The sequence below is a fragment of the Myxine glutinosa genome, chromosome 4, assembly GCF_964187855.1.
Source record: "Myxine glutinosa chromosome 4, kmMyxGlut1.1, whole genome shotgun sequence".
Lineage (NCBI taxonomy): Eukaryota > Metazoa > Chordata > Myxini > Myxiniformes > Myxinidae > Myxine > Myxine glutinosa.
The window spans coordinates 202,948,213-202,962,204 of NC_136264.1; the positions used below are offsets into that span (position 1 = coordinate 202,948,213).

Genomic DNA, 13,992 nt, shown 5'->3' on the forward strand with positions numbered 1-13,992 from the left:
CCTATCGAATGCTTTCTCCAGATCAACAAACCCAAGAAACAAATTCTTCCTCTTCTCCATGTACCTCTCCTGCAACTGCCTCACAATAAAGAGCGCGTTTGTCGTTCCTCTTCCTGGCATAAATCCAAACTGCTTTTCGTCGATCTTCACCTTCTTCCTTATCCTCCTCTCCAACGCCCTTTCCAATACCTTCATTCCATGCTCCAATAACTTTATCGCTCGGTACGAGCCACACTCCAGAGGGTCACCTTTCCCCTTGTATAGAGGGACGAGGGTACTCGGTTCCCAATCCACTGGAATGCGGCCTTCTTTCACCACCAGATTACAGATCTCTGCCATTCTCTTCGCACCCCAACTTCCTGCTGCCTTCAACATATCTCCCACAACTCCCGTCGGCCCTCCCGCTTTTCTACTCTTCATTGCTTTTATCGCTTCCTCAACTTCCTTCTCAGTTATCTTCTCTGCCGGTCCTAAAACTGGGTTACTCTCTATGTTGCCATCCCATTCATTCTCTGTATTTAACAGCATTTCCATATATCTTTTCCATCTTCCTTTAATTCCATCTGGGTCCACAACGATTTGTACCACTTCATCCTTCAAGCAACTCACCCCCATCACATCACACCTCTTTCGCTATCTGCTTTGCAATCCTGAATACCGCTCTCTGACCCTCTTCCGAATCCAAGCGTTCTGCGAACATTTTCCGACATGTCTCCTGCACCTTTGGCTTTGGAGGCCAGATTTGAAATGTGGGTTTCCCAGGAAAGATCATGGCAGATAGTGAGACCCAAAAGCTTGAGTGACAGAACTTCTTGGAGAGGATAGGTCAGAAAGTGGATCGGAGGGTTGTCCAGTCGGTCTTTTCGGAGAGACATATAGTGAGTGTGAGATTCGTCAGGATTGAAAGACATGTTCCACTTGTTTGACCAGTCTGATTTTGTCCAGGTCTGCAGAGTGAGGAGGCTGCAGACTGCCGATCTGATGGATGAGGAATGGAGCGGCAGAAAGTGGAGTCATCAGCAAAGAGATAGAGAGGATTTTCAAGAGGGTCAGAGATCATTGATGAAGACTAGAAAATGACATTGATGAAGACTTTGATTAAGATTGTCAATTTAAATCTTGATGAAATGGGCAATTTGATGTATGTATCCATGGTATCTTTTGGTGTGGGGTGTGGGGTGGGGGGGGGGGGGCGGGTTTGCAAGTACAATGCTCTGCATGACGTCTTGTTTTATTTATTCTTTTTTTTTTTTTTTTTTTTGAAATGGATTTGGAATGTTGGGGACCTGTTCTGTAGTTGGGGTTGGTCTTTAGCTCTTTCACGAGCCTCGATTCAGTATACAAAAAAACAAAAAAAACACTTTTTTTGGACCCTGAGTATTTGCCTGTCATTCGGAAGGATCTATATTCCGAAATGTAGGTGCCCTCCAACTGGTATATCTGGATCAGCAGGCATGTTTTGGGTTATTATTATAATTTCTTTTTATTTTATTTTATTACAAAATACATATTTTGTACAACATATAAATAAAAAAATTCATACGAAAAAGCTGTTTGAGAATTCCACATTCTTGGGTGAGAACCGAAGATTGATGGTGAAATGGAACGCTTTCTGCACATTCCGTGGCTCATTTGGTCCGCAAATCTAAAGGAAATGGCAGAGCTACTCGGTTTCAAGTGCAGAGTTCCAACAAAATGTACAGGAAGCAACTATTGTGCAAAGCCAAAAATTAAATAATGATCCTCCAAGCATTGAAGTTTGGAGGGTGTGGTGGTTGCAGGCAGCACATGCTCATGTTCTTCAGATAATGGTGGTGTGCGTGTAAGTGTCGTTGCCTTCAAATGTGGGTTTTCAGAAGGTGTGTGTGCGTGTGCGTGCGTGCATGTATGTGTGTGTTGTGTGTTTTGCCTGCTAACCCCACACGTGGGTGGGCCTCAGGAGGTGGATCAAAAATCTACTGGGGTCTCAATTATGTACCTCCATTCGTGTGTGTTCGCACGTGCGACTTGAGTTTGGACTCAAAGTATAGATACCAGAGCAGATGCTTGAAGCATCTTTAAAGGTTTATTTTTCTGAAATGGATTTGGAATGTTGGGGACCTGTTCTGTAGTTGTGGTTGGTCTTTTATGTTCCCAAGCAAAAAAAGAGTATTGTGTTTATGGTCTTTGTCGTAAAATACTTTCATTTTACGAGTACTTCCTGAATGATGCCTCAGTGTTGCTTTCCTTTCCAGAGGTTCTCTCATATAATGCATTCCTTGATACACAAGCATGACAACGTGGCATGTAAGGTGCATTTCTGTTCCTGTTTCATCGTGCTCCTGTCAGGCAGGCTTTATGATTTGCTTTGCCTTGGTCTCATGATCAGTGTGGTTCTTTCTAGATGGTCCTTTCTGGGGTGAGTCACTTCCAGCATTGTGCAGTAACACTGCAGTTCTTTGAAACTGTTGTGCGTTATGACAAGTTCTTCTCTGCCGAACCGCAGCACATCCCAGAAGTACTGGCAAGTTGGATTTGTTGTGACGAAAACACCTAAAATTTATAATTCGAGTTTTTGAGTGAAAGTGGGTTGGGGGGTGGTTGTGTTTTTGCCATTACCCTCTCCCACACCCCCTCAATTTTTTTTTTTTTCTTAACTTGCAGGTTGGTTTCCTGGACTGCCGAGGCTTAAGACACCCAAACGCAAAAGTCCGCAGTCGCTGCTCTTACCTGCTCAGTCGCTTTGTCAAATCGCTCAGGTTCTACACATTTTGCTATTTTTATTTGTCTGTCGGCCTCTGTTTTGCTTCTGTTTTGGTTAAAGAGAAACCTAGCGTTGTGCAAGGAAAGCTTCACAAAGTTCATCCTGTTTTATTGATGGCAAAACTTTCTCTGTTCCCATGTCCATGTGCTTTATGGTTGATCAGCAAGCAAATCGTACCATTTGTGGAGGACATCTTGTGTCAGGTGCAGGACCTGCTGGTGTTCTCTCCCAGGGTAAGTATTTTTACGGCGTAGCCCATAGGGCAAAGCTGTCTAGAACAGTATTTGTATGTATGTATGTCCCCTCAAACGTATACCAATCAGCTGAGGATCTGGTCACATGACACGGTGGTGTGATTACGTCTGATGTCATTACGGTGGCTGACTATCCGCACACCGCTATTTTGATTCCAATTTCGTTCAGGCAAAACGTATCGTCGAACCTGTCACATATCACAATCGCCATGCTCTACCGTCACGTTTTTCATTCAGTGTGAAACGCAAACAAACTGATTGTTAAACTGACCATCAAATATGGAAAGCATAGATGTTATTGCTCTTCCAACAATATGGTACTGTTATGTCGGTGGGTAGGGAATATATAGATTTAGAAAGATCTGTTTTGGTATCGTGCTCCGGTTGTCGTGGGTAGCTGGAACCATCTCGATGTAAATAAATGGAGGACCTGTCTAGATCGGATGTTGGATAAGTTGGGTATGTGTCCCCGCCACGAGGGGCAGGGCTTGTTGACGAGCGTAGGGATTATGCTAATTCCATTATACGTCGTCCCCTCTGTGAACATACCTGTGTCCCGTATGGCAACACGTCACATACATTAGCTAGATCCATTAATGCACCACATTAATTAATTCCCCCGCTGCCACAATGACTGACCGAAAAGAACGACAGCAAGCGGCCGCACAGTGGTACACCATGGCGATCAAACATTGACCATGCAGGCTGAAAGCCACGCCCAGGAGAACTCGTGATTGACAGGAGGGGGAGGGGCGAGCAACACCAAGAGCACCGATTGGAGGGTAAAGAAGGACTTGTGATTGGCCACCGACCAATAGAATGGGAGCAGGGAGCTAAGCGCTCGGCCAATAAGAGGCGACAAACGCGATCGGAAGATTCAAGAAGAGAGCTGACGTGAGAGGACTATCGGTAAAACGGCTGGTTGACCGACATTTTCGCTCTTCGCCTCTGCCTGTCTTCGCCTCCACTTTTCTCTTCCCTTTGCCCTCTTGCCCTGGACTGTCCCTTTGCACTGGACCCTCTCGTGTTGGATCTCGTCCCGTTTGGACCCTTGCTCGTTGGACGTTGGAAGGATGCTGGCCCGCCGACGATTCTCTTACCCGGATTCACGCACGAACCTCGCGAACGATCGCGCTGGGACATGAGGCTTGGCGTGCTGCAGCGTCCGTGGGCCTGGTGGAGCGCGAACGGGGGCAGAACGAGGCCTACTTCTCGCTGACCGGAGCCGTGGTCGGACGACTGCGCTCGGAGCCGGACAATCCTTGACAACCGCAGTCTACTGATTGAGATAAGACGCACCACAGAGCACAACAAAATGGTTATTTTATTATTCATTCCCTTGTGCTGTTTGTGAAGTCTGTGTGGGTATGTCCCAACCTAGGTTCTAGTTTTGATCGTGTTTCCCTGTCCCGATAGTTGTTTTAAATAAACACTTATTATTTTATTTTCTATTCAAAATCCCATGTTCGTGTGAGTTTAATCACCTTGCAGGTTGAAGATGCTGGCGCACGCCGGCCGTGAGGTAAATCTCAATTTGCCAACCTCGGAAGGATGACAGGCTGAGTCAACCCCCCTGGCGTTAATTCAGCAATCGATCGGGATTCGAACCCAGGATCCTAGGATCCCAAGCCAGCACCCTAACCGCTAAGCCAGCACCAGGCCAACACCAGTCGTGTTGCATTCACGACATTGGGATTAAAGTGTTATGGTCATATTTATTATTATTATTACGAAAACTATTCTACTGAAACGATACACTACTGTATTAAGAAACCTGGGCTCAATTTGTCCGAAGGTAATACATGAAGCCTAAGGCCTATACGTACTGTCACGCGATTGCCCCTCCGTTAAGACCGGGGAATCGCGGATGGCCAAAACAAGCTTCAACTCAGAGGCGACGATCAATGGCGGATTTGCTATACACGCGCAGGAGGAAGGAGGGAAGGAGGAAGAAGAACCGGCGAGATTTACCTCACGGCCGGCGTGCCAATTTACCTCAAGCCAATCATCAAATACACCTGTCCGTACATTTTGCCACGCCACCTGTGATATAATCCTGTTGTTGACTTCTTGCTGCGACAGACAATCAGTGACATGGTTCTTTTAACAAATAAATCACCAAAGTGTAAAAGAAACTCACCAGATTTATATACTGAGTTAAGAAAGTAAACCCAAGTCAAGAAAAAAAATATATTCCATATTAAATGCCAAGTCTGTATGTGTTTGTGGTTTGTAATAATTTACAAGCCCAGCTACTACGCCGTTGTTAGACTTCCGGTCTTGTTTTTAATCGGATTGAATGTTGGGATTTACCATTCAGAAGCCACTCGTCAAGGTGAAGTTTGTGTCATGATCCTCCCGTTTATTCCAATGCCAAGGTGAATGGTCTCCAGCCAGCACTTAGTGGAGAGGACCAGCTGTTCCTTTATGAAATGGTTGGGTATTTAGTGGCGTGCGGCGAGCTGGCTGTCGGACGCAAGGCTGAGTTACTGGGCAGCCTCTTAGGCTCTCTCACAGCGGCCTTCCCTCCTCTTTTGGCCCGTCTTTCAGCTGAGACCGACGAAGACCATCAAGTAGCACTGGCTGAGAGCCTCGCCCATGCTGTCAGCTTTGTCAGGTTAGACGTTTTATTTGAAAGCAGGGATTTACCTTTGCAGTGGCACTGATGTCGATGCGAACAGAGCTCTCCACTTGTCCACCTTTGTCACTGCTTTCCCTGCTCCAGCCGCACAAGTAAGGCCTTCAGCAGCCGTGCAACGGTACGTGAATGTGGCTGTGCAGATGTGTACGTGGCCTGCCTGGGTGCGTTCCTGCCGGCATTCGCTTGCCCCTTGCAGCGGGACTCCATTCGCGCTGCGCTTCGCTCTTTCCTGCACCGAATGCTCGTTTGTCTGGATGCGGAACTGTTGCCTTACCTGCCTGCCGCCCTGCAGGCGATGCTTTCACGAGGTGATACCCGTGACGTGCTCGATGCCATCCCACTCCTCAACCAGCTCGTGGGAAAGTTCAAGGTGGGACTATCGGAATTGTCCTTCTGATGACTGGCCATACAATATTTCCACAAATTAGTGGATTTTAGATTCCTTTGTTTAATAATTACGTGTGCGTGCGTACGTACACATACATATACACACATGATGGATCAAACATGCTAAGTAACACCAGATTTGAAGAAGCAATCAACATCTGTGCCTTGGTGCATGTTGCACAAATAATTGCTTGTCCATGCAATGTTGTCATGCATGCATCCAAGGTTTTTGCTTTGGGTGTCATGTTAGAATGGTCTCCTCGTGGACAGGTTCAGGTGCAGCCGCTGGTGCGCGAAGTCTTTCCCGTCGTATTGGCAGGGATTTCTGGAGGTTTGCGGCTACCAGTTGAAGAAAATGACCAATCAGCAGCGCTGGAAAAGCAAAGCATCCGCCGGGCGTATTACACCTTCATGCTTGCACTGCTAACCAACGGCCTTGGTTCCATCATATCTGAGCAGGGTAAGGAGTGAGGTGTTTATGTTAATAGTTACACGTGACTTGGCCCTTCAATATCCCCTGTGCCGATTTGTTGATCACACGTGCATATTTGAAGAAGGTGAACAGGGAAGTATGCCTAAAATGTGTGACATCCTGTGGCTCTATTTGTGTTGAAACACTTAACTCTTGAATTGCCGCTTGAGGTGGCGACACTGTTGGAGAGCATTTGCAGTCTCCCGTGGCACATCAGACTTCTGTGGTATTGCCTGATATTTCACACCAGGAAAAGAGCAGTGCTTTTTGAAAATAAAACGGGACATTGTAATCGGCTCCGTCTGTCTGTCCATCACGCCATTTCCTCAACGTTGGGCAGAAATTCACCAAACTTGGTAGTTATGGTCACCACATGGCACAAAGAGCAGACTTAGCTGGCCGTGCACCCTGGGGTGGGGTGAAAAACCAAAACACTCTGGACATATCTCTTGGGTTGGCTCTCTTGCCTCGCATCTTGCTCAGCTTCGACCAACTCGTTTCTGGTCTTGCACCCTCTGCTCTTTCCGTGCTTTGTCCCCCACCCTCCCCCCCCCCCCCCCCCCCTTCCCAGGTTTATGCAGGGTCCAGCACCAACCCCCATCTGGTGAAACTACCTAAATCCAGAATCAATGCTCACCTCTAATTTGTTCCTTTTTTCCCCCAGTTATGGAACTGACTTCCATGTTCTCTTCAATCTCATTCTTTCCCCCACGACTTCTGTTGTTCACCATCTCAAATCGTCGCCAATTCAATACGATTATCTTTACCCTCGTTAACCCCTACCCCCACCCCACCCCCCAACCCCAAATTCCTCACTCTAAATTTCCAGTTTTTCCCCCTGAATTTCCTTCTGTATCCATGAGCCTCACCCCTTGTATCCTCTCCTGCCCCCCATTCCACACCCATTTTTGTCCCCTTCCCCCCTGTCTTGGCCTTCAGCTCTGCTGTTGGTGTTCCCCCTCTCTCTTCTGATGTTTTTATCCTGATACATTCAGTGTACTTGTACTAGTACTAGCTCATCCATGAGCCTCAACTACAGACTTGGCATTTAATATGGAATATTTTTTTTCCTTGACTTGGGTTTACTTTCTGAACTCGGTATATCAATCTTGTGAGTTTCTTTTACGCTACGGTGATTTCTTTGTTAAAAGAGCCATGTCACTGATTGTCTTTCGCAGCAAGAAGTCAATAACAGGATTATATCACAGGTGGCGTGACAAAATGTACGGACAGGTACATTTGACAATTGGCTTCACAATCGGGTATATAAGGGTTGTTGCGTTCTGTATTAGTGGAAAAGAACTGCTGCACGTCTACAAAAGTTATTGCCGCTTCCCCTGGAGATGGTCCGTCAACTCGACAATGCTGTTTGTCATGGAGTGGTGGCTTTACGAAATTACGGCATGAAACGGTGTGCTATTGCTCGGCAGTATGGCATCACTCAAGGTCAGGTGTCAAAGATCCTGAAACAAAATGCTCAGAGGGGTGTCCCTACTCCAATACCGAGGCCAGGACGTCCCCGCAGAACCACAAGGAGGGATGATCGCCAGTTGCACCGGTTAGTCCGCAATGGCCGTACCAAGTCAGCTAATCGGCTTAGGGCTCAGTGGCAGCAACTGACAAATGTGCCTGTATCCAGAAGGCTAGTCAACCAACGACTGGTTGAAGCAGGCTATCGTGCCAGGCGTCCCCAGAGAAAGCCACGTCTGACCAGACAACACCGCCAGCGCCGATTGCAGTGGACCAGAGAGCACCATCAATGGCAGCCAGGACACTGGAATCACGTGATCTTCAGTGACAAGTCTGGATTTCTGGTCTATCGTCAATATGGCCGCGTCCGAGTGCGCAGACAAGTGCATGAAGCCTACAACAAAGATTGTATAGTGCCAAGAGTCCAAGCTGGATGTGGTGGGGTGACCGTTTGGGCTGCTTTTCATGCAGGGGGCAAAACTGACCTGGTTGTTATGAATGGAAACCTGAACCAGTTCAAGTACAGGGCCATTCTGGAAGAAACATTGCTTCCATTTGCTCGTGCAGCCTTTCGAGGAAACTTTGTCTTCCAAGATGACAATGCACGGCCTCATCGTGCTCACATGATCCAACACTTTCTTGCTGACCGTGGTGTAGAGCATATGGAGTGGCCTGCCATGTCCCCGTATATGAATCCGATAGAGAACTTGTGGGTAGAATTAACGCGTCAAATCGACAACTTGGACCAGCAGCTGACCTCTGTGCGTGAATTGCAGCAGACTATTGTCACTGCATGGCAAGCGATTCCTGTCCAAACCTTGGCAAATCTCGTGAACAGCATGCCTCAACGTGTACGTGCTCTCCTGAATGCTCGTGGAGGTTACACGAAGTACTGAACTGTAATTTTAGTGTCCGTAATCCCAGTCGTAATTTAACTTTTGCTTTTGTTTAAAAATTTTTTTGGCTAATGTGCAAAATAAAGAGATACTTCTGGAAAACCCACAGAAGTTTAACACAGTACTGTCCGTGAATCGAGTTCGATATCGGTTTACATCACTTTCAAGGATCAATTTATTTGCTTCGAAATGTCAAATGTGGTTTTTTTCTTTTAAAGGTCACATTAACAAAATCTAGAATAATTTCAACATAATTCCAATGAACTTTTGGTTCGAAGTCATCTTGAAAAGTAAGTTCACCCCCACCAAAAAAATATTCCATATTAAATGCCAAGTCTGTATATATCCCAAAAATATGCATTTACGAGCACTTTTTTAAAAAATCATCTTTTTTTTTTATGCCTCCATTGAGCAAGAGTATGTTTTCGGGTTGTCCGTCCGTCCATCCATGATAGGTTTTTAGCTCACCGAGAACGAAGTTCAGGGGAGCTGATGCGATGGCGCGTTGTCAGTCCGTCCGTAAACACTTGAAATTTCTTCAAAACCGCTGATGGGATTGTGATTTGTGACCAAATTTGGCACAAATGATACTTATGTTGTGACTAAAGTTTGTTCACGGCATAAAAAAAAAATCAGGGTCTGAGGGGGTCAAAGTGCGTCCAGGTTTGACCCCTACCCCCCCTCAAATAAAGAATTTGCTTTTCCCTCTGAAACTACACATACTATTTCAATGAAACTTCACCACAACCTTCATCACCCGTGATGTACCAATGTTTGTTCACGGCATTAGAAAAATTTGGGTCTGAGGAAGGATACGGGATGGGAGGGGTGGGGGGTGGGGGGGGTAGGGGTTTCCCCCCAAAATAGGTATTTTTTTTGGTTTGTTTGAAGTCTTATAATTGTGTTCATATGATTCTACATGCTGCCCTGTTTTCCAGAGACCATTCAAATTGGTTTAAAATACCTTTCGTCGGTGTAGTATACTGTTTATACTACCAGATGAGCGCCAGGAGTATTGCCTGCCCCTACGTCAGATCCCCTCAGCTGTTCTCACATTATCGTGGTAACAAAGTCAAACCTGGTACAAGTATGTATTATGAGGCAAAGATGAACTGATTTGTTTTTGGGTCAAAGGTCAGAGTCTAATAGGTTTTTGCTACCCTGAATACTTAAGAACGGCAGAAGGGAATTTGGTCAAACCTGATATAAGTATGTATAATGATGTAAAGTTAAACGGATTAGATTATGGGGTCAATAAGTCAAAGGCCCGCAGTCCCATTATGTAAAAATTGTTACTGCGCAAACAGTGATGGAATTTTGACCAAACTTTGCATAAGTATATATTATGATGAAAATATGAACTGATTAGATTTCTGCATCAAAGGTCAGAGGTCATGTCAGGTAAAAATTTGATACTCTAGAATAGCTGTCGGGATTTAAATCAAACTCAGTACAAATATGTATCATGATGTAATAATGTGGGCGGAGGCATACCAGTCGACGTCGCAACTTCGAAAAGTGCCGTTCTCGGCAAATTAAACTTTGTATATGCAATAAACATTGTGGGGGCACATTGAATATTACCGTTTTTTGGATTTGACAACTCTTAGTCACAGAGCTCAAAACGGGGGGGGGGAGTTTTTACTCGAAATTGATGTTTGGTCATTACTGGTGGAACTTTTTGCCATCTTTCAACTTTGATTTAGGTGGGATGTGGGGATTTGTGATGGTGTGCCGTCGACTTCACGTTATCTGTAAGAATTTGATGTAAGAGGTGGTTGAGCTTTTGTTACACCAGCGTGCATTACCGATCGATTCGAGCAGCAATCTGTGCTTCGCTTGGCTCGACAGGGGCGATGGAAGCCGAGCAGGTGCTGGGCTCTGTGGTCCAGGGTGCCGTGGAGTTTCCCGACCCCGTGGCTCAAAAGATGTGCTTCTCCATCCTTTCCCGCATGATTGAAACTTGGGGTGAGCAGCTGTGTGCTTTCCGGAGGGACGGGCGGTGCCGCGGCTTAGGATCGTACGTGGCTGAGTGAATGCTGGTTGGTTCACTTTGGAGAAATTGTTTCATCCTGTTGTAGGTGCTGGAGATGCCCTGCCAGTGTTTTTGGACTTCGTCTACAAGAGAGTTGTACCTGCCTGCTTTCTGGCTCCACTCAAGCCCTCATTTGACCTCATGGATGCACAAACCACAATGGTAGGCCAACAACTTATTTCCCTTTCCCGTGCTCGATCATTTGCAGCCCGTGCTGCAGATTTGATTATTTTCTTCTGTTTGCTTTCAGGCTTTGGCCGAGTGTGCCCTAACACTGAGGTCTGTCTTTCAACAACGGGTGAGTGATTGTTTAGCTACGGCGCGTCATTGTCAGTTCTGCTCTCGCCGAAGAGCACAACTAATGGACTCCATTGCTTTGTAATCGTGCCTCGCCATGTTCTCCACATGCAGGGCCCTGAGCTGCTGCTGTTCCTTCGACAAGATTACCTTCCAAGTTTGCAAATCACACCCGATGTTGCCCAGGTATCTTCACTGTGTTTGCGACAGCATGACCCACAGGAATGCTTGAGATTTTTGTTTTGTTTCTTCTTTAATATGGCTGTCGTCTGCTTCTTCTTCTTAATATTTTTCCTCTTCTGCTTCTTTGTTGCAGGAGTTCTGCCAGGCGCTGGAGCATGCTGACACAAAAGTGTTCAAAACCTACATGAAGGTTTGGGACACCTGCCGCATTTTGAATAGATCTGGAGCTTTGTTTGATAGGCTTGTTTATAATATTGGTGCTTTGGTGACTCGTTCACCACGAGAGCAAAAATTACTTTCACCTCAACATCCTCATGTTGCTTCCTGCCTTCTCCACCCCTTCCCTCGACTGCAGGCTTTCTTCCAGCGAGCCAAATCTTGACGAAAACCAAGGCTGCTGACCGTCGGACCCATCTAGAATCCCCTGCTGTCCTTCGGCCGCACGAGGACTGCCAAGCAACCCATGAGGTGGAGACCGAGCAAGAGAGTTCAACGCGAGTTGTGAGGGAAATGTGCAAACTTGTCTGAACTTTGAACTTACTCGCAGAGGGCGTAACACGGTCTCAATTGGGACCGTTGGAGAAGGGATGATATATATCTCGGAGGAAGGTGAGCAGCAAGAGGGTGTGTGAGTGAAGGCAACTCGGGATGCTTTTCGGCTCTCCAAGGTTGTCGATCTTGCGGTATTTACTTTTTCTTAAACATCCAACCCCAAACCATCGGCCATATTGTTTTTGTGATGTTTTAACTTTCCAAAAATGCTCGAAGGTCCGGCTCTTGGTTGTTGCTGCTTTTGGTCGACGATGCAGGACCCTGTCATTCTCCCAGGGTGACTGTTGTGGGTCTTGTAAGAAGTTTTTGTTTTTTTATTTTTTGTAAACAGCTATACAGAATTCTCAGCTGCGGAGTTCGTCATTTTACATTGAAATTCCGGCCATTTATTTGGTTGGGAATTTGTTATTGATAACACGTTAATTATTTAATGTCATGAATAGTGACATTTCGTTCACCAAGGGGCGAGAACATGACTTTTATTTTATTTTATTTCTGTGGTCTGAACATTTGAGTCGCCGATTGGACTAATTTTTTTTTCTCTCCTTTTTCTGCTCTGGACTTTGCATCAAAGCAAAGTCGTAACAGCTTCCTCCGTCCCAGGAAATGTCCTTTGAAGTTGATTGGCATACAATTCTGAAATGACAGTTGTAGATCCTTTGAGAATGAGTGGATGCTTAACCAACTTCAGGTGTTTCGTTGGACACCTGTCACTTGCAGCACGTTTCCTTGTTGCATCGCGAGATGCTAATCTCCGAGGAAGTTTGATCGCCGGAACAAAAAATGGCTGCGCAGGTTTTTGCGGTTGATGTAACATGACTGTAGCTGCTGGTCGTGAGCAACGTACGACTCTGCGGAACCTTATCTCTCTTGAACAGTCTCGTGAGATCTCTCGGCCCATAAAACGACGACGTTAACGCCTCCATTGCTCGTGTACCCTCTGGCCCACCCCAGCTTGCATCCAATTCAACGGCGTTCATTTTTGCCTATTATTTGTATTGATTAGCCCTGGTGTTGGGCAAGCGGCTAGGGTGAGGGCGTAGGATCCTAGGATCCTGGGTTCGAATCCCGGTCAATCGCTGAATTAACGCCAGGGGGTTGACTCAGCCTGTCATCCTTCCGAGGTCGGCAAATTGAGTACCAGTTCACTGGTAATTCCCTGGTTGTCGTAAAAAGGCGACAAAAAGGGTTGGCGTCAGGAAGGGCATCCGGCCGTAAAACATTGCTTCAAAAAGGGGACCAAAAAACAACAACAACCACGGTCCCCGAAAAAGGCCAACCCCCGCTTGCGGGGAAAAATGGCCTCTAAAGGTGGTTCTATATATATTTTTTTTATTTGTATTGAGATGCTTGATCATGATCCTCGAGTATCGTTGGAGTGAGGTGTTCTGATAAACGTGGAGTTTCGCAGCAATCTGGATGCTACGTGTCATGTGATCCAGATGTGCACACTCTTATAAAACAACACATTCTTGATTGCCTTTTATTTGCATTTCTTTAAATTTGCCAAAGATTGAAACACTTTATGCTCTGTCTTCGACGTGCCAAAATTAAGCAAAATGTCTTGCATCGTCATCATAGCCGAGTCGAGCTGTGGGTGATCGGCGAATTTGGGTCCAGGAAGTAGAGTGAAAGACCACACCTGCCGAGTGTCGAGGCGGAAGTTTGTGGGTATGCGAAGCTGTCTCCTCTTGGACTTGCCACACATTGGAGGATTAAATAAATAAATAAATATCCCACAAGAACCATGTGACGTCGCTGTTATTGAATCGTGGCTGATTCGCCTGTAATTGGTTGTTTAACACAACACAAAATTAGCGTTACTGAATTGACGGTCATGAGCTGAGGGAGTGATTATGCTCTATTTGTTCATTCATTTTCAACTAGGCCCTGCAATCTGCCGCCAGCTAACGATCCAGTCTCTGGATGTTTGTTCCATTTGCCCATCACGAGAGTTCTGATTCAGAATGAAATCCATCTGCTTGTTGATGTGCGATCATTGTGAGACGGTGCTGCCTTATTTTTCTCATGATGTTGTCATGACTGCTTTGCACACACCTTT

The 13,992-nt window shown here is 46.0% G+C and overlaps 1 protein-coding gene across 8 annotated transcripts in view; it reads left to right on the plus strand.

Moving 5' to 3' along the window:
* The window catches only part of XPOT (exportin for tRNA), a 40,359-nt gene extending 26,953 nt beyond the window's left edge, over positions 1–13,406 (plus strand). For 3 of the 8 annotated variants that reach the window (XM_068114267.2, XM_068114265.2, XM_068114266.2), the window contains exons 13-24: positions 2,384–2,503; positions 2,644–2,738; positions 2,907–2,976; positions 5,376–5,614; positions 5,723–6,008; positions 6,251–6,485; positions 10,715–10,831; positions 10,945–11,060; positions 11,149–11,196; positions 11,310–11,381; positions 11,512–11,568; positions 11,734–13,406. In XM_068114267.2, the coding sequence (XP_067970368.2) occupies positions 2,384–2,503; positions 2,644–2,738; positions 2,907–2,976; positions 5,376–5,614; positions 5,723–6,008; positions 6,251–6,485; positions 10,715–10,831; positions 10,945–11,060; positions 11,149–11,196; positions 11,310–11,381; positions 11,512–11,568; positions 11,734–11,760 (1,482 nt within the window). In that variant the 3' untranslated portion in view covers positions 11,761–13,406. Of the gene's footprint in view, positions 1–2,383; positions 2,504–2,643; positions 2,739–2,906; positions 2,977–5,375; positions 5,615–5,722; positions 6,009–6,250; positions 6,486–9,801; positions 9,963–10,714; positions 10,832–10,944; positions 11,061–11,148; positions 11,197–11,309; positions 11,382–11,511; positions 11,569–11,733 lie in introns of those variants that run through there. The other 5 variants (XM_068114269.2, XM_068114268.2, XM_068114271.2 and 2 more) reach the window with 4 other exon arrangements.
* The last annotated feature ends 586 nt before the right edge of the window (positions 13,407–13,992 follow it).